Genomic DNA, 20968 nt, shown 5'->3' on the forward strand with positions numbered 1-20968 from the left:
GTTTTTCATTCTTTAATAGCAAATTCAAATGCATTGAAAAACATGGGTATTTTATTTTGAAGGACAGGTGGGTTATTTCATACACAACTGTCAGCTCGAGTATTTACACATGGGAAGAGTAACGGTTAGCTAACACATAAATCATTTTAACCTCCTGCTTGTGTCCCAAATGTCACCCTTTTCCCTTTATAGTGCACTGCTTTTGACCAGTGGCCTATGTGCACTATGTATGGAATAGGGTGCCATTTGGGACACAACCAAGAGGCTAAATGTATTTATTTGTTAGTTAACCATTACTCTTCCAGTTGACAGTTGTGTATGAAATAACCTACCTGTACCTTCACAATAAAATAAAACAGTAGAATCATAGATGTGGCCCATGACCTAATGATGCTACAGTAGAATAAACAGTGCGTCAATAAACTCGAGGGGTTTAAACAGAGTTTTAATGTGACAGCAGATGTCTTTATTTGGTCTGCACACACACACACACACACACACACACACACACACACACACACACACACACACAGACAAACAGACAAACAGGGGACTGATCTATGTTGAAGGGCAGTGGACCCACACAATAAAGGCCCTCTAATTTAATCTATTTAATGAAGCCGTTTATTAAACAGTCTGTAATTGATTAATCAGTCCGTAGCTCAACTTCAGATTAATAATCATGTTGTAGCATGAGGCTGGTCTCCCTGTGGACGGATTTACAGGGCTGAGTGTCAGGCTTAGAGGGATGTAGTGAATGGACGGAGTGTGTGTGTGGGTACGTTATGTAGTACAGTGTGTGTACGTTATGTAGTACAGTGTGTGTACGTTATGTAGTACAGTGTGTGTACGTTATGTAGTACAGTGTGTGTACGTTATGTAGTACAGTGTGTGTACGTTATGTAGTACAGTGTGTGTACGTTATGTAGTACAGTGTGTGTATGTTATGTAGTACAGTGTGTGTACGTTATGTATTACACTGTGTGTACGTTATGTAGTACAGTGTGTGTACGTTATGTAGTACAGTGTGTGTACGTTATGTAGTACAGTGTGTGTACATTATGTAGTACAGTGTGTGTACGTTATGTAGTACAGTGTGTGTACATTATGTAGTACAGTGTGTGTACGTTATGTAGTACAGTGTGTGTACGTTATGTAGTACAGTGTGTGTACGTTATGTAGTACATTGTGTGTACGTTATGTAGTACAGTGTGTGTACATTATGCATTACAGTGTGTGTACATTATGTAGTACAGTGTGTACATTATGTAGTACAGTGTGTGTGACTAGTGAATAACAGTACCTCTATGAGTAACTAGAACATTCTAGAATGTTCTCCTTTTTCCTTGAATCCCTTTGAGAAGTAAACTGTTAAAGCATTACTGCCATCGCAGAGAGAGAGAGAGAGAGAGAGAGAGAGAGAGAGAGAGAGAGAGAGAGAGAGAGAGAGCGAGAGCGAGAGATGCAAGTGTATAGAGTTGGGTTTAAATGCTTCACTGTACACACACCGCGTGGGTCCTGGGAACGTAGACAGACTCTTTCTCAGACAAACACTTTCTCTTACAAAAACACCCTCAACAACAAAATCTGTTCTAATCATATTAAATCAAGAAAATCCATTAAATAACTGTCATTTGTTTGATTATGACTCATGAGTTTATTTAGACTCAGGATTTATTATAATTCAGAGTTTATTAGCAAGATAAACTCTTTAGGTATCTTATTTGCATTATCAATAAATAAATTGCAGTCTATAAACTCAGAAGCAGCACAGATTGGAGGTTGTGCTTTTCTAAATCTGAAGGTCGCATTTATTAATATCTATCCAAACAAAGCACCAGGATCTATTAGAAGGGATAATTAAAGGTCATTTACTTCCCTATCTAAAACTAATGCTCAATTACACTCTCGCTTACACACACGCACACACACAAATGCTATCTCTCTCTCTCTCTTTCCTCTATCCTCTCTCTCTCTCTCTCCTTTCTCTCTCTCCTCCTCTCTCCTCTTCCTCTCCTCTATCCTCTTCTTCATTCTCTCTCTCCTCTATCCTCTTCTTCTCTCTCTCTCTCCTCTATCCTCTTCTTCATTCTCTCTCTCTCTCTTCTCTCCCTTTCTCTTCTCGCTGTTTTTTTGCAATGGGAAGATATGAAAACAGGGACGTTTTGGAATAGTAATGTACGGGATACATTTTGTACTGTCGTGAAGCTGTCTAACCATGTGAAACGTCAATTACTTTTTTCTACGAATATGATGTTTAATGCAACAATGATGTTGATACTATATGGATTACAATTATCATCCTGAATATGAAGGCTATACTCACTTCATGTTACACACATAAGACACTCAACCATGCAAATTGGCTGGGTTATTATTTATTTAGACAATACACATTAAAAGTATTACTCTTAACCAGACATCATACAGACTCTCACTAAATTACATCCAATATCACACACGTCAACATACTCAGATCTACTACACATATAATATCCTGACTCCATTTTCTAACACCTGTGGCATTGGCTCACAGGCAATGGAATTAAACAACTATAAGTGAACAAAAATAACACGAAAACACTAGTTGCTTTGTGCATATTGCTAGAACCTGTTTCTTGAATTCTAAACATCAGACATTTGAAATCTCTGTTTTTGACCGTCATGATACCTCTTATTTAAGTACTTTTACAAGCACTAATTATGGTAAATTTAGACAGAGAATAGTTACTAGTTATGCTAAGGGGTGTAATATAGCCAGATATAAATGGCTAAAAGAAAAGGAATATAACATATACACTGCTCCAAAAAATAAAGGGAACACTAAAATAACACATCCTAGATCTGAATGAATGAACTAATCTTATTAAATATTTTTTTCTTTACATAGTTGAATGTGCTAACAACAAAATCACACAAATATTATCATTGGAAATCAAATTTATCAACCCATGGAGGTCTGGATTTGGAGTCACCCTCAAAATTAAAGTGGAAAACCACACTACAGGCTGATCCAACTTTGATATAATGTCCTTAAAACAAGTCAAAATGGACTCACGGACCAGGCAAGGAGGGCATTAATCAGAGAGGCAACAAAGAGACCAAAGATAACCCTGAAGGAGATGTAAAGCTCCACAGCGGAGATTGGAGTATCTGTCCATCGGACCACTTTAAGCCGTACACTCCACAGAGCTGGGCTTTATGGAAGAGTGGCCAGAAAAAAGCCATTGCTTAAAGAAAAAAATAAGCAAACTTTTGGTGTTCGCCAAAAGGCATGTGGGAGACTCCCCAAACATATGGAAGAAGGTACTCTGGTCAGATGAGACAAAAATTGAGCTTTTTGGCCATCAAGGAAAACGCTATGTCTGCCGCAAACCCAACACCTCTCATCACCCCGAGAACACCATCCCCAAAGTGAAGCATGGTGGTGACAGCATCATGCTGTGGGGATGTTTTTCATCGGCAGGGACTGGGAAACTGGTCAGAAGTGAAGCAATGATGGATGGCGCTAAATATAGGGAAATTCTTGAGGGAAACCTGTTTCAGTCTTCCAGAGATTTGAGACTGGGACGGAGGTTCACCTTCCAGCAGGACAATGACTCTAAGCATACTGCTAAAGCAACACTCGAGTGGTTTAAAGGGAAACATTTAAATGTCTTGGAATGGCCTAGTCAAAGCCCAGACCTAAATCCAATTGAGAATCTGTGGTATGACTTAAAGATTGCTGTACACCAGCGGAACCCATCCAACTTGAAGGAGCTGGAGCAGTTTTTCCTTGAAGAATGGGCAAAGATCCCAGTGGCTAGATGTGCCAAGCTTATAGAGACATACCCCAAGAGACTTGCAGCTGTACTTGCTGCAAAAGGTGGCTCTACAAAGTATTGACTTGGGGGGGGGGGGGGGGTGAATAGTTATGCACACTGTTTTTTTGTCTTATTTCTTGTTTGTTTCACAATAAAAAATATTTTGCATCTTCAAATTGGTAGGCATGTTGTGTAATACAAATGATACAAAAAATAAATTTTAATTCCAGGTTGTAAGGTAACAAAATAGGAAAAATGCCAAGGGGGGTGAATACTTTCGCAAGCCACAGTATCTCTCTTTTTCAAACAAGCAATGCAGAGCTGGTTACAATTTCAATTTCATCCCCCTGAAAAGATAGAACAATATAACAAAACATTTGCTTTTTGATAAAAGACCTGTAGTTATGGAAAATATGTTTGAAAAGGGTATTTTGTTTTTAAATTATATTGTAAATTGGAATGGTAGAGTTATATCTTTCATGGAGCTATCGGAATTGTATGGGAAGGTCTGCTCAGTACAAGATTAAAACCAATTGATTACAGCACTAGGCAGGTGACAGCAGGAGGAGGTAGGGAACTGGTCTGTCTGCCCAATATAAAGGATCATAACTGGCAGAGGAACAAACATAGCATAGATAGGAAAGTATATCAGTTTCATTTGAAGACCAGGATGTCGACAGCTGTGCCATACAGATTGCAACATAGCTGGGGAAGAGATTTTTGATGTACCGATTCCATGGAGTTGATATATAAAACGACGCAAGATTCAAGACTTTGTGCTTTGCAGCTAAAACGATTGTACAGAATTCTTGCCACCAACAAAATGTAGAATATTTGGGGCATACAATCATCGCAGCTCTGCAGATTTTGTTGTGAGGATACAGGATCTATAGACCATTTGTTCTGGTATTGCACTCAGGTAGCCTGTTTCTGGTCTCAGGTTCAGGAAAGGCTGAAAAGAATAACATTAATCTAAAATGTACCTAGCATTGTTGGGAGATCTGGAGAGACCTGGTCGGATCAACTACTAGTGGAGGGGGAGGTTTTTTTGGGGGGGGGATCTTGGATGGTTGGTGGCCTGGCGGTTGGGAGCTTGGGCCGGTAGCTGAGAGGTCGCTGGTTCTGGTTTCCGATTCGACTTGGTGGGACATCTGTCGATGTGCCCTTGGGCGGCGCTTGCCCCTGGTTGCTCCTGTGGGTCGCTCTGGTTGGGAGTGTCTGCTAGATGACTGAATGTGATGTAAATGTTGAGCGGCTTCACTGCAGGTCGATTGTGCGTTTAAAAATTCAATAAATACTCTCTCTCTCTGGATCCATCTTCCTAACTGCCTTCTGTGAAATCCAGCGAATCACATTGAAAAAGTACTGTGTTATTGTATTTCACTCTCTGTTGTCTCCAGTGAACACACATATTTGTATTGCACGATCCACGTCTCTAGTGAATACTTATATGAACAGATGATGAATTGGAAGCATGTTATATAGACGTTCACCTCTTGAAGACGTCGCTGGGTCTCTGCGTGAGGTTAGTACGTGATCTGCATTCCTGACTAGCTATTGTTGATGGAGTCATACACATGCACGCACGCACACACACACACAGTATGTTATCTGCGTATCTGGCTAGAGGTATTGATGATGCAGTCATACTATAATCGTTCAGAGCACTTTGATGGATAGGGTGTATTGTATGTGTTCAATTAGCCTACTGCCGAGGGCCATTCTCTCTCCAATGGACTGTCGATGAAGCTGAGCCAGCACTGAGACAAGATGAACACGAACTTTATCTTGTCAATTTAGTAAAGGGATGGGGACAGTAGATATAGGTGGGGGGGCGGGAGTGGGGCGGTCCCACTCACATCTTTTAATTTTGATTGGACAGAAGTAGAGAGTAAAGATAAGAGGAGTATATGCTGAAATAGCAGTAGGCTGGATTGGAACCCCATGATGCAACGGGAGGCAGCGGCATAGATCCCTAGATCACAGTAGAGGGGTATTTGTGGGAGTGGTAACAGAAGACAGGAGTAGATTAAACTTGAAGAAGGTGGCTATGTGGAGTGGTCCTATGTGTCTCGGCAAGAGTGCGGCGCTGACAAGTTTAGCAAAGGTTGTGGGTTCAATTCCCTCAGGGATCACATATAAAAATATATGCCCTCAATGTACTCCATTCCACTTTGGATAAAAACGTCTGCTAAGTGGCATATGTAATGGAAATGGAAAAGACAAGAGGAGAGAGTGAGTTTGACATTAAACATTTTCTCTGCAATACTTATGCGCATAAAGTTCTACCGCTTACACATCCACCTTTTCCTGCCATGACCTTTTCTGCCCTTTTCCTGCCATGACCTTTTCCTGCCATGACCTTTTCCTGCCATGACCTTTTCCTGCCCTGACCTTTTCCTGCTGCTTCACTCACAGTAGATTGACAGGCTGAAGGAATCAGCCATCTCTAAGCACATCACTAAACACTAGACTAGATAATTTCCTATAATTACTGAGGAAGAACTACATTAGCTGCTAAGTTTATTCATAGACAGCCAAGATCCGTCTGCCATGGTCACACAGACAGACGAGGAGACGGGATGTTTAGACTTCGATAAGACTTCACACTTGAGATAGACTTGGTCATCAACAGCCTGTCTGTGTTATAGCCCTGAGAAGTAGGAAGTGATGTGTCCAGGTAGTGAAATGTGTGTTACAGTTTTTTTTTTTTTTATCACTTTGGTGAAATTACATGTACAGTGCATTCGGAAAGTATTCAGACCCCTTGACTTTTTTCACATTTTGTTACGTTACAGCCTTATTCTAAAATTGATTAAATAAATCTACACACAATACCCCATAACGACAAAGCGAAAACAGGTTTTTAGAAAGTTTTGCTAATTTATAAAAAATAAAAACAGAATGACCTTATTTACATAGGTATTCAGATCCTTTCCTATGAGACTCAAAATTGAGCTCAGGTGCATCCTGTTTCCATTGATCATCCTTGAGATGTTTCCTTGAGATGTTTCCTTGAGGGCTCCCGAGTGGCGCAGCGGTCTAAGGCACTGCATCTCAGTGCTTGAGGTGTCACTACAGACCCCTGGTTCAATTCCAGGCTGTATCACAACCGGCCGTGATTGGGAGTCCTATAGGGCAGCGCACAATTGGCCCAGCGTTGTCCGGGTTTGGCCGGTGAAGGCCGTCAATTTGTTCTTAACTGACTTGCCTAGTTAAATAAAGGTTAAATAAAAAATACATACAAAAAAACTTGATTGGAGTCCACCTGTGGTAAATTCTATTGATTGGACATGATTTGGAAAGGCATACACCTGTCTACCTAAGGTCCCACAGTTGACAGTGCATGTCAGAGCAAAAACCAAGCCATAAGGTCGAAGGAATTGTCCGTAGAGCTCCGAGACAGGATTGTGTCGAGGCAAGGATCTGGGGAAGGGTACCAAAACATTTCTGCAGCATTGAAGGTCCCCAAGAACACAGTGGCCTCCATCATTCTTAAATGGAAGAAGTTTGGAACCACCAAGACTCTTCCTAGAGCTGGCCGCCCGGCCAAACTGAGCAATTGGGGGAGAGGGGCCTTGGTCAGGGAGGTGACCAAGAACCCGATGATCACTCTGACAGAGCTCCAGAGTTCCTCTGTGGAGATGGGAGAACCTTCCAGAAGGACAACCATCTCTGCAGCACTCCACCAATCAGGCCTTTATGGTAGAGTGGCCAGACGGAAGCCACTCCTCAGTAAAAGGCACATGACAGCCCGCTTGGAGTTTGCCAAAACGCACCTAAAGGACTCTCAGACCATGAGAAACAAGATTCTCTGGTCTGATGAAACCAAGATTGAACTCTTTGGCCTGAATTCCAAGCGTCACGTCTGTAGGAAACCTGGCACTATCCCTACGATGAAGCATGGTGGTGGCAGCATCATGCTGTGGGGATGTTTTTCAGCGGTAAGGACTGGGAGACTAGTCAGGATCGAGGGAAAAATGAAGGGAGCAAAGTACAAAGAGATCCTTGATAAAGACCTGCTCCAGAGCGCTCAGGACCTCAGACTGGGGCGAAGGTTCACCTTGCAACAGGACAACAACCCTTAGCACACAGCCAAAACAACGCAGGGGTGGCTTTGGAACAAGTCTCTGAATGTCCTTGAGTGGCCCAGCCAGAGCCCGGACTTGAACCTGATCGAACATCTCTCGAGAGACCTGAAAATAGCTGTGCAGCGACGCTCCCCATCCAACCTGACAGAGCTTGAGAGGATCTGCAGAGAAGAATGGGAGAAACTCCCCAAATACAGGTGTGCCAAGCTTGTAGCATCATACCCAAGAAGACTTGAGACTGTAATTGCTGCCAAAAGTGCTTCAACAAAGTACTGAGTAAAGAGTCTGAATACTTATGTAAATGTCATATTTTTTATTTATTTTTTTATTTTATTTGCTAAAATGTCTAAAAACCTGTTTTTGCTTTGTCATTATGGGGTATTGTGTGTACATTGATGAAGAAAAAAACAAACAATTTAATCAATTTTAGAATAAGGCTGTAACATAACAAAATGTGGAAAAAGTCAAGGGGTCTGAATACTTTCCGAATGCACTGTATGTTTTTGTGAAAATCTATCTGCACAGACTTCAACACTAGTATTAAACATGCCAAGAGTGTGCAAAGCTGTCATCAAGGCAAAGGGTGGCTATTTGAAGAATCTCAAATATAAAATATATTTGGATTTGTTTAGCACTTTTTTGGTTACTACATGATTCCATGTGTTATTTCATAGTTTTGATGTCATCACTATTATTATACAATGTAGAAAATAGTAAAAATAAAAAAAAAAAAAACCTTTAATGAGTAGGTGTGTCCAAACTTTCACTGGTACTGTATATCTTCCTGATTCCTTCTTACAAGCAAAAACTCAAACAGGAAGTACCAGTGACAGGCTCAATACGGAAGTGGTCCGATGAAGTAAATTCTAAACTACAGGAGTGTTTTGCTAGCACAGACTGGAATATTTTCCGGGATTCATCTGATAACATTGAGGAGTTTACCACCTCAGTCACCAGCTTCATTAATAAGTGCAACGATGACGTCTTCCCCACAGTGACCGTACGTACATATCCCAAACAGAAGCCATGGATTACAGGCAACATCCGCATTGAGTCAAAGGCTAGAGCTGCTGCTTTCAAGGAGCGGGACACTAATCCAGACACTTATAAGAAATCCTGCTACAATCTTGGACGAGCCACAAAACAGGCAAAGCGTCAATACAGGACTAAGATCGAATCCTACTATACTAGCTCTCATACTTGACAGATGTGGCAGGGCTTGCAAACTATCACGGAATACAAAAGGAAACCCAACAATGAGCTGTCCAGCAACGCGAGCCTACCAGATGAGCTAAATGCCTTCTACGCTCACTTTGAGGCAAACAACACTGAACCATGCATGAGAGCACCAGCTGTCCTAGACAACTCTGTGATCTCGCGGTAAGACCTTTAAACAGGTTAACATTCACAAGGCTGCGGGGCCAGATGGAATACCAGGACGCGTACTCAGAGCATATGCTTACCAGCTGGCAAGTGTCTTCACTGACATTTTCAAACTATCCCTGACCTGGTCTGTAATACCAACTTGTTTTAAGCAGACCACCATAGTCCCTGTGCCCAAGAACGCCAAGGTAACCTGCCTAAATGACTACCGGCCCGTAGCACTCACATCTATAGCCATGAAATGCTTTGAAAGGATGGTCATGGCTCAGATCAACATACTCATCCCAGACACCTTGGACCCATTCCAATTCGCATACCGCACCAACAGATCCACAGATGATACAATCTCTATTTCACTCCACATTGCCCTCACCCACCTGGACAATAGGAATACCTATGTAAGAATTCTGTTCATAGACTACAGCTCAGCATTCAACACCATAGTGCCCTCAAAGCTCATCACCAAGCTCAGGACCCTGGGACTAAACACCTCCCTCTGCAACTGTGTCCTAGACTTCCTGACGGGCCGCCCCCAGGTGGTGAGGGTAGGCAACAACACCTCCACCACGCTGATCCTCAACACGGGGACCCCTCAGGGGTGTGTGCTCAGTCCCCTCCTGTACTCCCTGTTAACCCACGACTGCGTGGCCACGCACAACTCCAACACCATCATTAAGTTTGCTTACGACATGACGGTGGTAGGCCTGATCACCGATGACGATGAGACAACCTATAGGGAGGAGATCAGAGACCTGGCAGTGTGGTGCCAGGACAACAACCTCTCCCTCAACGTCAGCCAGACAAAGCAGCTGATCGTGAACTACAGGAAACGGAGGGCTGAGCACGCCCCCAACCACATCAACGGGGCTGTAGTGGAGCGGGTCGAGAGCTTCAAGTTCCTCTGTGTCCACATCACTAAGGAATTAACATGGTCCACACACACCAACACAGTCGTGAAGAAGGCATGGCCACTCAGGAAGCTGAAAAGATTTGTCATGGGTCCTTAGATCCTCAAAAAGTTATACAGCTGCACCATTTAGAGCATCTTGACTGGCTGCATCATCGCTTGGTATGGCAACTGCTTGGCATCCGACCGCAAGGTGCTACAAAGGGTAGTGCGTACGGCCCAGTACATTGCTGGGGCCGAGCTCCCTGCCATCCAGGACCTCTATACCAGGCGGTGTCAGAGGAAGGCCCGGAAAATTGTCAAAGACCATTTCACGGTAAAGTCCACATCTGTTGTATTCGGCGCATGTGACAAATACAATTGGATTTTATTCACTGCATATTTTGAGACTCTACATAATGAAAATGTTTGTCTGTAAAGTAGAAAGATAAAAAGTATGCTTTACTGAAATTGCATTGGCCAATACAGTACTGTAATACTGTAATATATGCCATTTACATAGCAGACCCTTTTATCCAAAGTGACAACAGTCCACACTATTTTTGGTATCTGCCCCAACTGGGAATCGAACCCGCAACCCTGGTGTAGCTAGTGCCATGCTCTAATGAACTGAGCCACGTACAGGACCACTACAATACATTAGTACAATACAATACTAGCCGGTGCCCCCGCACATTGACTCTGCACCGATACCCCCTTGTATATATAGCCTCCCTACTGTTATTTTATTTTACTTCTGCTCTTTTTTTCTCAACACTTTTTTTGTTGTTGTTTTATTTTTACTTTTTTTTAGTTAAAAATAAATGCACTGTTGGTTAAGGGCTGTAAGTAAGCATTTCACTGTAATGTCTGCACCTGTTGTATTCGGTGCATGTGACCAATAAAATTTGATTTGATTTGATTTGAAAAATACAATACACGATTGCAATACAGGTGGAAGATGTATGATTGCCATCCCCATGAGCGTACCACGCTCCTTCAGGCCATGGATGAGGCATGCAATGATTTCATTCCAGACCTATTTCAGGATTGGATTCGCCATGCCAAAAGGTTTTTCCCCCAGGTACATTAACAATGAGGGTATGTACTGCGAATTTCGACCAGAACCTTTGGCCAAATGCTCAAGACCGGCTAACTAATGCCTGCTAAACATTGTTTCTTTAACTTTTTATTTTATTTTATTACATTGTGAAATATGTCTTCAATGATGGAAATGTGATGTTCAGTCAATTTTAATAGGTAGTGCAAGTGTGTTGCCTAACGTGAAAACAGTGAAATGTATTGTAATTTACAGTACTGTAGCATACTACATTCAAAGGACAATTTTGAAGCATTGGATTTGTTACTTCATTATGTTGTGTTTTGGTGATTAAACCAATGTACTGATTATATTTCACAGTAAACTTATATTTTGGATCAATGGTTGTGTGTTGTAAAGTTGTCTACCAACATTTGTTTATGCACAATCAAAGGTTTTGAATGTAAGACTGGCTGCGTTACCAGTTTGTAGTTTTGTACTGAGAGTTTTGAAAATTCACCACATACTTGTGAAAATACTCTCTTGGTAAATAGTATGGTCTGCAGCTTATCATGAGGTATTCTAACTAGTAGACAAGGATGTGTATATGTTAGTGTGTGTGTATGTTAGTGTGTGTGTATGTTAGTGTGTGTGTCTGTTAGTGTGTGTGTGTATGTTAGTGTGTGTGTGTTAGTGTGTGTGTCTGTTAGTGTGTGTGTGTATGTTAGTGTGTGTGTGTATGTTAGTGTGTGTATGTCAGTGTGTGTATGTCAGTGTGTGTATGTCAGTGTGTCCTGTTTACCCCCTGTGAGAAGTAGAAGGCAGCGATGCCCAGCGGCCAGAAGCAGCACAACATGGAGAAGATGGCCAGGCCCAGGTGGTCTCTGGGAGGGGTCACTATGAAGTTATCCTCACTCTCACTGTCGCTGGAGCAGTCCGTCTGGAAGAGACAAACACCGTTAATATAGTTCACCACCATTACAGTTCATATACTGTATATAATATATATATATATATATACATATATATATATAACATGATGGAAGTTGTCATCACTGTCGCTGGAGCGGTCCGTCTGGCAGGGGGGGCGGAGGGGAGGGAGAAACTGTCAGGGGAATCTCATTGATATAGTTAAAGCGATAGTTAATCAGCATTACATAGTTATTCAAGTTTGAAGTTAAAGGGAAAGTTAACCCACATTGTAGAGATGGTTAAAAGAATAGTTCAATCAAATGTTGAAATACATTTTATTTGTCACATGCTTCGTAAAACAACACGTGTAGACTAACAGTGAAATGCTGACTTACGGGTCCTTTTCCATCAATGCAGAGTTAAAAGATAAGATATATATTTTTGTTTTTTCATGAATAGAAACAGTGACACAAGAAATAAATACACGGTGAATAACAAGGAAAAATATCATGCCTATATACAGGGAGTACCAGCACTGAGTCCATGTGCAGGGTTACATTGTAATTGAGGTAGTTATATACTTATACCGTAAGTAGGGGTAAAGTGACTAGGCAACAGGATATATAATGGACTGAGCTGTAGCAGCATCGTATGTGGTGAATGCGAAAGTGTGTGCGTCAGTGTGCGTGTGTGTGCGTCACTGTGCGTGTGTGCGCATGTTACGTGTGTGTGTGGGCGTATGTAGTGTGTGTGAGTGAGTGTGTGTTGAGGTGTCAGAGTAAGTATGTGTGAGTGTGTGGGTAGAGTCCAGTGTGTGTGTGCATAGAGTCAGTGAGCACGAGAGTTAGTTTAAAAAAGGCTAAGTGCAGGTTGTCCTGGCAGCCATTTTACTATCTATTCAGCAGTCTTATGGCTTGGGGGGTAGAAGCTGTTCAGGGTCCTGTTGGTTCCAGACTTGATGCACTGATACTGCTTGCTATGCGGTAGCAGAGAGAACAGTCTATGGGTGGCTGGAGTCTTTGAATTTTTTTTTGGGTGGGGGCCTTCCTCTGACACCGGGGTAAGTATGTACGGTCACTGCGGGGACGAAGTTGTCCATGCACTCATTAATGAAGCCGGTGACTGACGTGGTAAACTCCTCATTGTTATCGGATGAATCCCGGAACATATTTCAATCTGTGCTAGCGAAACAGTCCTGTAGCTTAGCATCCGCTTCATCGGACCACTTCAGTTTTGAGCATGTCACTGGTACTTCCTGTTGGAGTTTTTTTTGCTTGTAAGCAGGAAGCAGGAAGATAGAGTTATGGTCTGATTTTCCAAATGGAGGGCGAGGGAGGGCCTTTTATGTGTTTCTGAGTGTGGAATAAAGGTGATCAGGAATTTTGTCACCTCTATTTGCACAGGTGACATGCTGGTAAAAATGAGGTAAAACGGATGTCAGTTCCATTGTATTAAAATCACCGGCCACGAGAAACACTGCCTCTGAATGTGCATTTTCTTGTTTGCTTATGGCCTTATACAGCTCATTGAGTGCGGTCTTAGTGCCAGCATCGGTTTGTGGTGTTAAATAGACAGCTATGAAAAATATAAATGAAAGTAAATAGTAAATAGTATGGTGTGCAACTTATCACGAGGTATTCTAACTCAGGGGAGCAGAACCTCTAAACTTCTTTAACATTAGAGATTGTGCACTAGCTGTTGTTAACAAAGAGACACACCCCTCCTCCCTTCGTCTTACCCGAGTCTGCCGTCCGGTATTGACAATGTATAGAAAAAACCATTGAGATGCATATCCATGTCCTCGTTCAGCCACTACTCTGAGAAACATAGGATATTACAGTTTTTCAGGTCCTGTTGATAGGATAGGAGCTCATCAAGATTGTTCTCCAGTGATTGCACGTTCGCCAATTGAACAGAGGACAATGGCGGTCTACTTGCTCACCGACGTAGTCTCGTCAGGGTTCCGGCTCTCCCGCGTCTCTTTCGCCGCACACTTTCTCTTTCGAGTCCCGGGGATCAGGGCCCGTTCCAGAGAAAGCAGAACGTCCAGAGCTGCTGACTCGTTGAAGTAGAAATGTTGGTCCAAATTGAGGTTAGTGATCGCTGTTCTGATATCCGGAAGCTGTTTTCGGTCATAGGAAATGATGGCAGAGATATTATGTACAAAGACAATTACGATTAGCGTAAAAAAAATAACAACAACACAGAATTGAAGAATTGTTCAGGAGCCCGTAAAACGGCTGCTATCCACTGCAGCTCCATCTCTGTCCGTTCACCCACATTACAGGGTGAGATATTACAGGGATAGTTCAAAAGATAGTGTTCTGACATAACATACTCATACAACATTGGTTTGAAGTTAAAGGGATTCTTCACCCACATTATAATAGGAGAGAGAGGGAGAGTTCACCCTTCACTGACATTGCAGGGCAATATAGGGTGAATCTGAATATGACAATACTTTTGGCCAGAGCCAAACACATTTTACATCCAATATCCTCAATATTAAATCCCCCAATCCTCTAGGGAAGAGACTAGCAATGTTCTGTGCCAGAATACCAGTGATATGACCGTGTGACGTATACCTGAACCATAAATCCCAGTCATTACATCAGTCCTTTGTACAGTGGCTGGGAACTGGGGATTGGGGATTTGTGATGCAAAGATTTTCATTTGCATCAACACAGAAGTGACTTTAAATATAGTGTGTATCTGTCCCAAATGACACCCTATATAGTACACTACTTCTGCCCAGGGCCCATATATAGCACTATATACAAGTGGGCTCCAAAATTACTGGCACCCCTGACTGGGAATGCACAAACAATACTTTAAAAAAAATATAAACAATATAATTATAGAGATAAACTCAAAATACCAACATGTGAGAAATACTGTACTATATTAATGTTTCAATGGAACCAACCAAAAAATCATACAAATATTTTCTACAAAATAAATGTCACCAAAATCAAGGTTTCATAATTATTGGCACTCCTCATTTAGTACTTAGTGCAACCACCTCTGGCAAGGATATCAGCATGGAGTGCTGAGTCCATAGCATCAATGCCTTCCTCTTGCAGGAACTGCTGACACACTCCAGCCACATGAGGTCTAGCATTGTCTTTCATTAGGAGGAACCCAGGGCCAACCGCACCAGCATATGGTCTCACAAGGGGTCTGAGGATCTCATCTCGGTACCTAATGGCAGTCAGGCTACCTCTGGCGAGCACATGGAGGGCTGTGCGGCACCCCAAAGAAATGCCACCCCACACCATGTCTGACCCACCGCCAAACCGGTCATGCTGGAGGATGTTGCAGGCAGCAGAACGTTCTCCACGGCGTTTCCAGACTCTCTGTCACGTCTGTCACATGTGCTCAGTGTGAACCTGCTTTCATCTGTGTAGAGCACAGGGCGCCAGTGGCGAATTTGCCAATCTTGGTGTTCTCTGGCAAATGCCAAACGTCCTGCACGATGTTGGGCTGTAAGCACAACCCCCACGTGTGGACGTCGGGCCCTCATGGAGTCTGTTACTGACCGTTTGAGCAGACACGTACATTTGTGGCCTGCTGGAGGTCATTTTGCAGGGCTCTGGCAGTGCTCCTCCTGCTCCTCCTTGAACAAAGGCGGAGGTAGCGGTCCTGCTGCTGGGTTGTTTCCCTCCTACGGCCTCCTCCACGTCTCCTGATGTACTGGCCTGTCTCCTGGTAGCGCCTCCATGCTCTGGACACTACGCTGACAGACACAGCAAACCTTCTTGCCACAGCTCGCATTGATGTGCCATCCTGGATGAGCTGCACTACCTGAGCCACTTGTGTGGGTTGTAGACTCCGTCTCATGCTACCACTAGAGTGAAAGCACCGCCAGCATTCAAAAGTGACCAAAACATCAGCCAGGAAGCATAGGAACTGAGAAGTGGTCTGTGGTCACCACCTGCAAAACCAGTCCTTTATTGGGGGTGTCTTGCTATTTGCCTATAATTTCCACCTGTTGTCTATTCCATTTGCACAACAGCATGTGAAATTTATTGTCAATCAGTGTTGCTTCCTAAGTGGACAGTTTGATTTCACAGAAGTGTGATTGACTTGGAGTTACATTGTGTTGTTTAAGTGTTCCCTTTATTTTTTTGAGCAGTGTATATATATATATATATGCACTATATTGGGGTTAGGCTCAATTCAGAATTTTGGAATTGACTCCCATTCAACTCATGAGTTGAAATTCTAATTGAATTGGTCACAACCCACAGGATGTAGAATTTGAATTTGAGCGTTTCATTGAATTAAAATAGAACATGAGCGTTTCATTGAATCTGACAGGTCATACATCCAGATACCAAAGAATATATCACTTTTCTTGGAAACAATGTTCACATACGCTTTTAACCTATTTACCAAATATATTTTCTCGACAACCAATGCAATTATATTAGACCTTACCTCATGTGTTGGGTTTTGTAATGACGGAGCAATTGGGCACAAGAGTCTTTGCATCCAAAGCACTGTTAGTGAATTTGAGGGTGGTAAGTAACATCATTCAGATCACATCTCTAAGCTTTTTGTGACAGGGCAGCCATTTTGTGTTGATTTTCAAATTAGTAGTATTCCCCCCATACTGTATTATTCACCCCATACTGATCAATGAAATATAATAACTTAGAAAATCCACATACAGGTTTTGTTTTCCTTGATCATTAATGTAAAGTTTATCCTGAAAATCAATTGTTTCAACAATATTTTATATGTATGTATATAATTTGATGTTTTGGACATGATGTACAGTTGAAGTCGGAAGTTTACATACACTTTAGCCAAATACATTTAAACTCAGTTTTTCACAATTCCTCACATTTAATCCTAGTAAAAAAATCCCTGTCTTAGGTCATTTAGGATCACCACTTTATTTTAAGAATGTGAAATGTCAGAATAATAGTAGAGAGAATGATTTATTTCAGCTTTTTTTTTCTTTCATCACATTCCCAGTGGGTCAGAAGTTTACATACACTCAATTAGTATTTGGTAGCATTGCCTTTAAATTGTTTAACTTGGGTCAAACGTTTCGGGTAGCCTTCCACAAGATGTGCAATTGCAAACCGTAGTGTGGCTTTGTTATGGCGGTTTTGGAGCAGTGGCTTCTTGCTTACTGAGCAGCCTTTCAGGTTATGTCGATATAGGACTCGTTTTACTGTGGATATACAGTGAGGGAAAAAAGTATTTGATCCACTGCTGATTTTGTACGTTTGCCCACTGACAAAGAAATGATCAGTCTATAATTTTGGTAGGTTTATTTGAACAGTGAGAGACAGAATAACAACAAAAAAATCCAGAAAAACGCATGTCAAAAATGTTATAAATTGATTTGCATTTTAATGAGGGAAATAAGTATTTGACCCCCTCTCAATCAGAAAGATTTCTGGCTCCCAGGTGTCTTTTATACAGGTAACGAGCTGAGATTAGGAGCACACTCTTAAAGGGAGTGCTCCTAATCTCAGTTTGTTACCTGTATAAAAGACACCTGTCCACAGAAGCAATCAATCAATTAGATTCCAAACTCTCCACCATGGCCAAGACCAAAGAGCTCTCCAAGGATGTCAGGGACAAGATTGTAGACCTACACAAGGCTGGAATGGGCTACAAGACCATCGCCAAGCAGCTTGCTGAGAAGGTGACAACAGTTGGTGCGATTATTCGCAAATGGAAGAAACACAAAATAACTATCAATCTCCCTCGGCCTGGGGCTCCATGCAAGATCTCACCTCGTGGAGTTGCAATGATCATGAGAATGGTGAGGAATCAGCCCAGAACTACACAGGAGGATTTTGTCAATGATCTCAAGGCAGCTGGGACCATAGTCACCAATAAAACAATTGGTAACACACTACGCCGTGAAGGACTGAAATCATGCAGCGCCCGCAAGGTCCCCCTGTTCAAGAAAGCACATATACAGGGCCGTCTGAAGTTTGCCAATGAACATCTGAATGATTCAGAGGAGAACTGGGTGAAAGTGTTGTGGTTAGATGAGACCAAAATCGAGCTCTTTGGCATCAACTCAACTCGCCGTGTTTGGAGGAGGAGGAATGCTGCCTATGACCCCAAGAACACCATCCCCACCGTCAAACATGGAGGTGGAAACATTATGCTTTGGGGGTGTTTTTCTGCTAAGGGGACAGGACAACTTCACCGCATCAAAGGGACAATGGACGGCGCATTGTACCATCAAATCTTGGGTGAGAACCTCCTTCCCTCAGCCAGGGCATTGAAAATGGGTCGTGGATGGGTATTCCAGGATGACAATGACCCAAAACACATGGCCAAGGCAACAAAGGAGTGGCTCAAGAAGAAGCACATTAAGGTCCTGGAGTGGCCTAGCCAGTCTCCAGACCTTAATCCCATAGAAAATCTGTGGAGGGAGCTGAAGGTTCGAGTTGCCAAACGTCAGCTTCGAAACCTTAATGACTTGGAGAAGATCTGCAAAGAGGAGTGGAACAAAATCCCTCCTGAGACGTGTGCAAACCTGGTGGCCAACTACAAGAAACGTCTGACCTCTGTGATTGCCAACAAGGGTTTTGCCACCAGGTACTAAGTCATGTTTTGCAGAGGGGTCAAATACCTTTCTCTCAATAAAATGCAAATCAATTTATAACATTTTTGACATGCATTTTTCTGGATTTTGTTGTTGTTATTCTGTCTCTCACTGTTCAAATAAACCTACCATTAAAATTATAGACTGATCATGTCTTTGTCAGTGGGCAAACGTACAAAATCAGCAGGGGATCAAATACTTTTCCCCCTCACTGTAGATACTTTTGTACCTGTTTCCTCCAGCATCTTCACAAGGTCCTTTACTGTTGTTCTGGGATTGATTTGCACTTTTTGCACCAAAGTACGTTCATCTCTAGGAAACAGAACGCGTCTCCTTCCTGAGCGGTATGACGGCTCTGTGGTCCCATGGTGTTTATACCTGCATACTATTGTTTGTACAGATGAACGTGGTACGTTCAGGCGTTTGGAAATTGCTCCCAAAGATGAACCAGACTTGTGGAGGTCTACAATTTATTTTCTGCGGTCTTGGCTGATTTCTTTTGATTTTCCCATGATGTCAAGCAAAGAGGCACTGAGTTTGAAGGTAGGCCTTGAAATACATCCACAGGTACACCTCCATTTGACTCAAATGATGTCAATTAGCCTATCAGAAGCTTCTAAAGCCATGACATAATTTTCTGGAATCTTCCAAGCTGTTTAAAGGCACAGTCAACTTAGTGTATGTAAACTTCTGACCCACTGGAATTGTGAAACAGTGAATTATAAGTGAAATATTCTGTCTGTAAACAATTGTTGGAAAAATTACTTGTGTCATGCACAAAGTAGATGTCCTAACCGACTTGCCAAAACTATAGTTTGTTAACAAGAAATTTGTGGAGTGGTTGAAAAACTAGTTTTAATGACTCCAACCTAAGTGTATGTAAACTTCCGACTTCAACTGTATACACTGATTAAATAGATTATAATACAGAATATTTCTTATAAACTTCTGACTTCAACTGTATATTTGTATAGACCTAATATAGAATAAAAGGTTTTTCATTGAATTCAATTCTATTTCCCTTAATTTAAATTTAAATTCCGTATCCTGTTTACTACTTCAATTCAATTCTGAATTGAGCCCAACCCTGGTGGAAGGAGGATGCAACAAATACTAGGGGAATATAGACAGAGGACATGAGAGAGAGAGAGAGAGAGAGAGAGAGAGAGCGAGAGCGAGAGCGAGAGAGAGAGAGAGAGAGAGAGAGAGAGAGAGAGAGAGAGAGAGAGAGAGAGAGTGTGGGTGTGAGAGAGATACAGAGAGAGGAAGGGGGAGAGAGAGGAGAGGAAGGGGGGAGAGAGAGGAGAAGAAGGAGAGAGAGGAGAGGAAGGGGGAGAGAGAGGAGAGGAAGGGGGAGAGAGGAGAGGAAGGGGGCGAGAGAGGAGAGGAAGGAGAGAGAGGAGAGGAAGGGGGGCGAGAGAGGAGAGGAAGGAGAGAGAGGAGAGGAAGGGGGGCGAGAGAGGAGAGGAAGGGGGAGAGAGAGGAGAGGAAGGGGGAAGAGAGAGGAGAAGAAGGAGAGAGAGGAGAGGAAGGGGGCGAGAGAGGAGAGGAAGGGGGAGAGAGAGGTGAGGAAGGGGGGAGAGAGAGGAGAGGAAGGGGGGAGAGAGGAGAGGAGGGGGGAGAGAGAAGAGAGGAAGGGGGGAGAGAGGAGAGGAAGGGGGCGAGAGAGGAGAGGAAGGGGGAGAGAGAGGAGAAGAAGGAGAGAGAGGAGAGGAAGGGGGCGAGAGAGGAGAGGAAGGGGGAGAGAGAGGAGAGGACGGGGGAGAGAGAGGAGAAGAAGGAGAGAGAGGAGAGGAAGGGGGCGAGAGAGGAGAGGAAGGGGGGAGAGAGAGGAGAGGAAGGCGGGAGAGAAAGGAGAGGAAGGGCGGAGATACTGAGAGAGGAAGAGGTAAAGAGTAATAAAGTCTAAGTGCACTGTTCTATCATAAAACCCACAGCCAGTCATTGAAGGGCCCTCTGAATGTCCTACACAAATAGACACGAGGTTGAGGGATATACAGTCAAACTCTTTTAAACCACCTGAGTTCCATCTGTGCTTTATTCATTTCTTAACACAATATAACCCAGCCGAGATGATCTATACTTTTCATTTCTTTCTACAGTGGAGAGAGAGAGACTGATAACAGCCTGCAAACGCACACACATGCAGACGCCCAGCCGCAGATAGACACACACACACACACACCCAGTCTGCTGTCATCACGGGGTAGCTAGCGTCCTGTCAGGAAACGACAGAGTAATAGATGTCTCCATCCCATCGCCATGACAGCA

General features: G+C 42.8%; 1 protein-coding gene across 1 annotated transcript in view; it reads right to left on the reverse strand.

Annotated features, from left to right (window-relative positions):
- LOC311122999 (uncharacterized protein) overlaps positions 1–20968 on the reverse strand; it is a gene marked incomplete at both ends in the record, with an annotated part of 75131 nt that overhangs the window by 16536 nt on the left and 37627 nt on the right. The window contains one exon of the mRNA XM_084197297.1: positions 12005–12142. Coding sequence (XP_084053423.1) covers positions 12005–12142 — 138 coding nt within the window. The remainder of the gene's footprint in view (positions 1–12004; positions 12143–20968) is intronic.

This window comes from Coregonus lavaretus (assembly GCF_964263955.1).
Source record: "Coregonus lavaretus genome assembly, contig: HAP1_SCAFFOLD_700, whole genome shotgun sequence".
Taxonomy (NCBI): Eukaryota; Metazoa; Chordata; class Actinopteri; order Salmoniformes; family Salmonidae; genus Coregonus; species Coregonus lavaretus.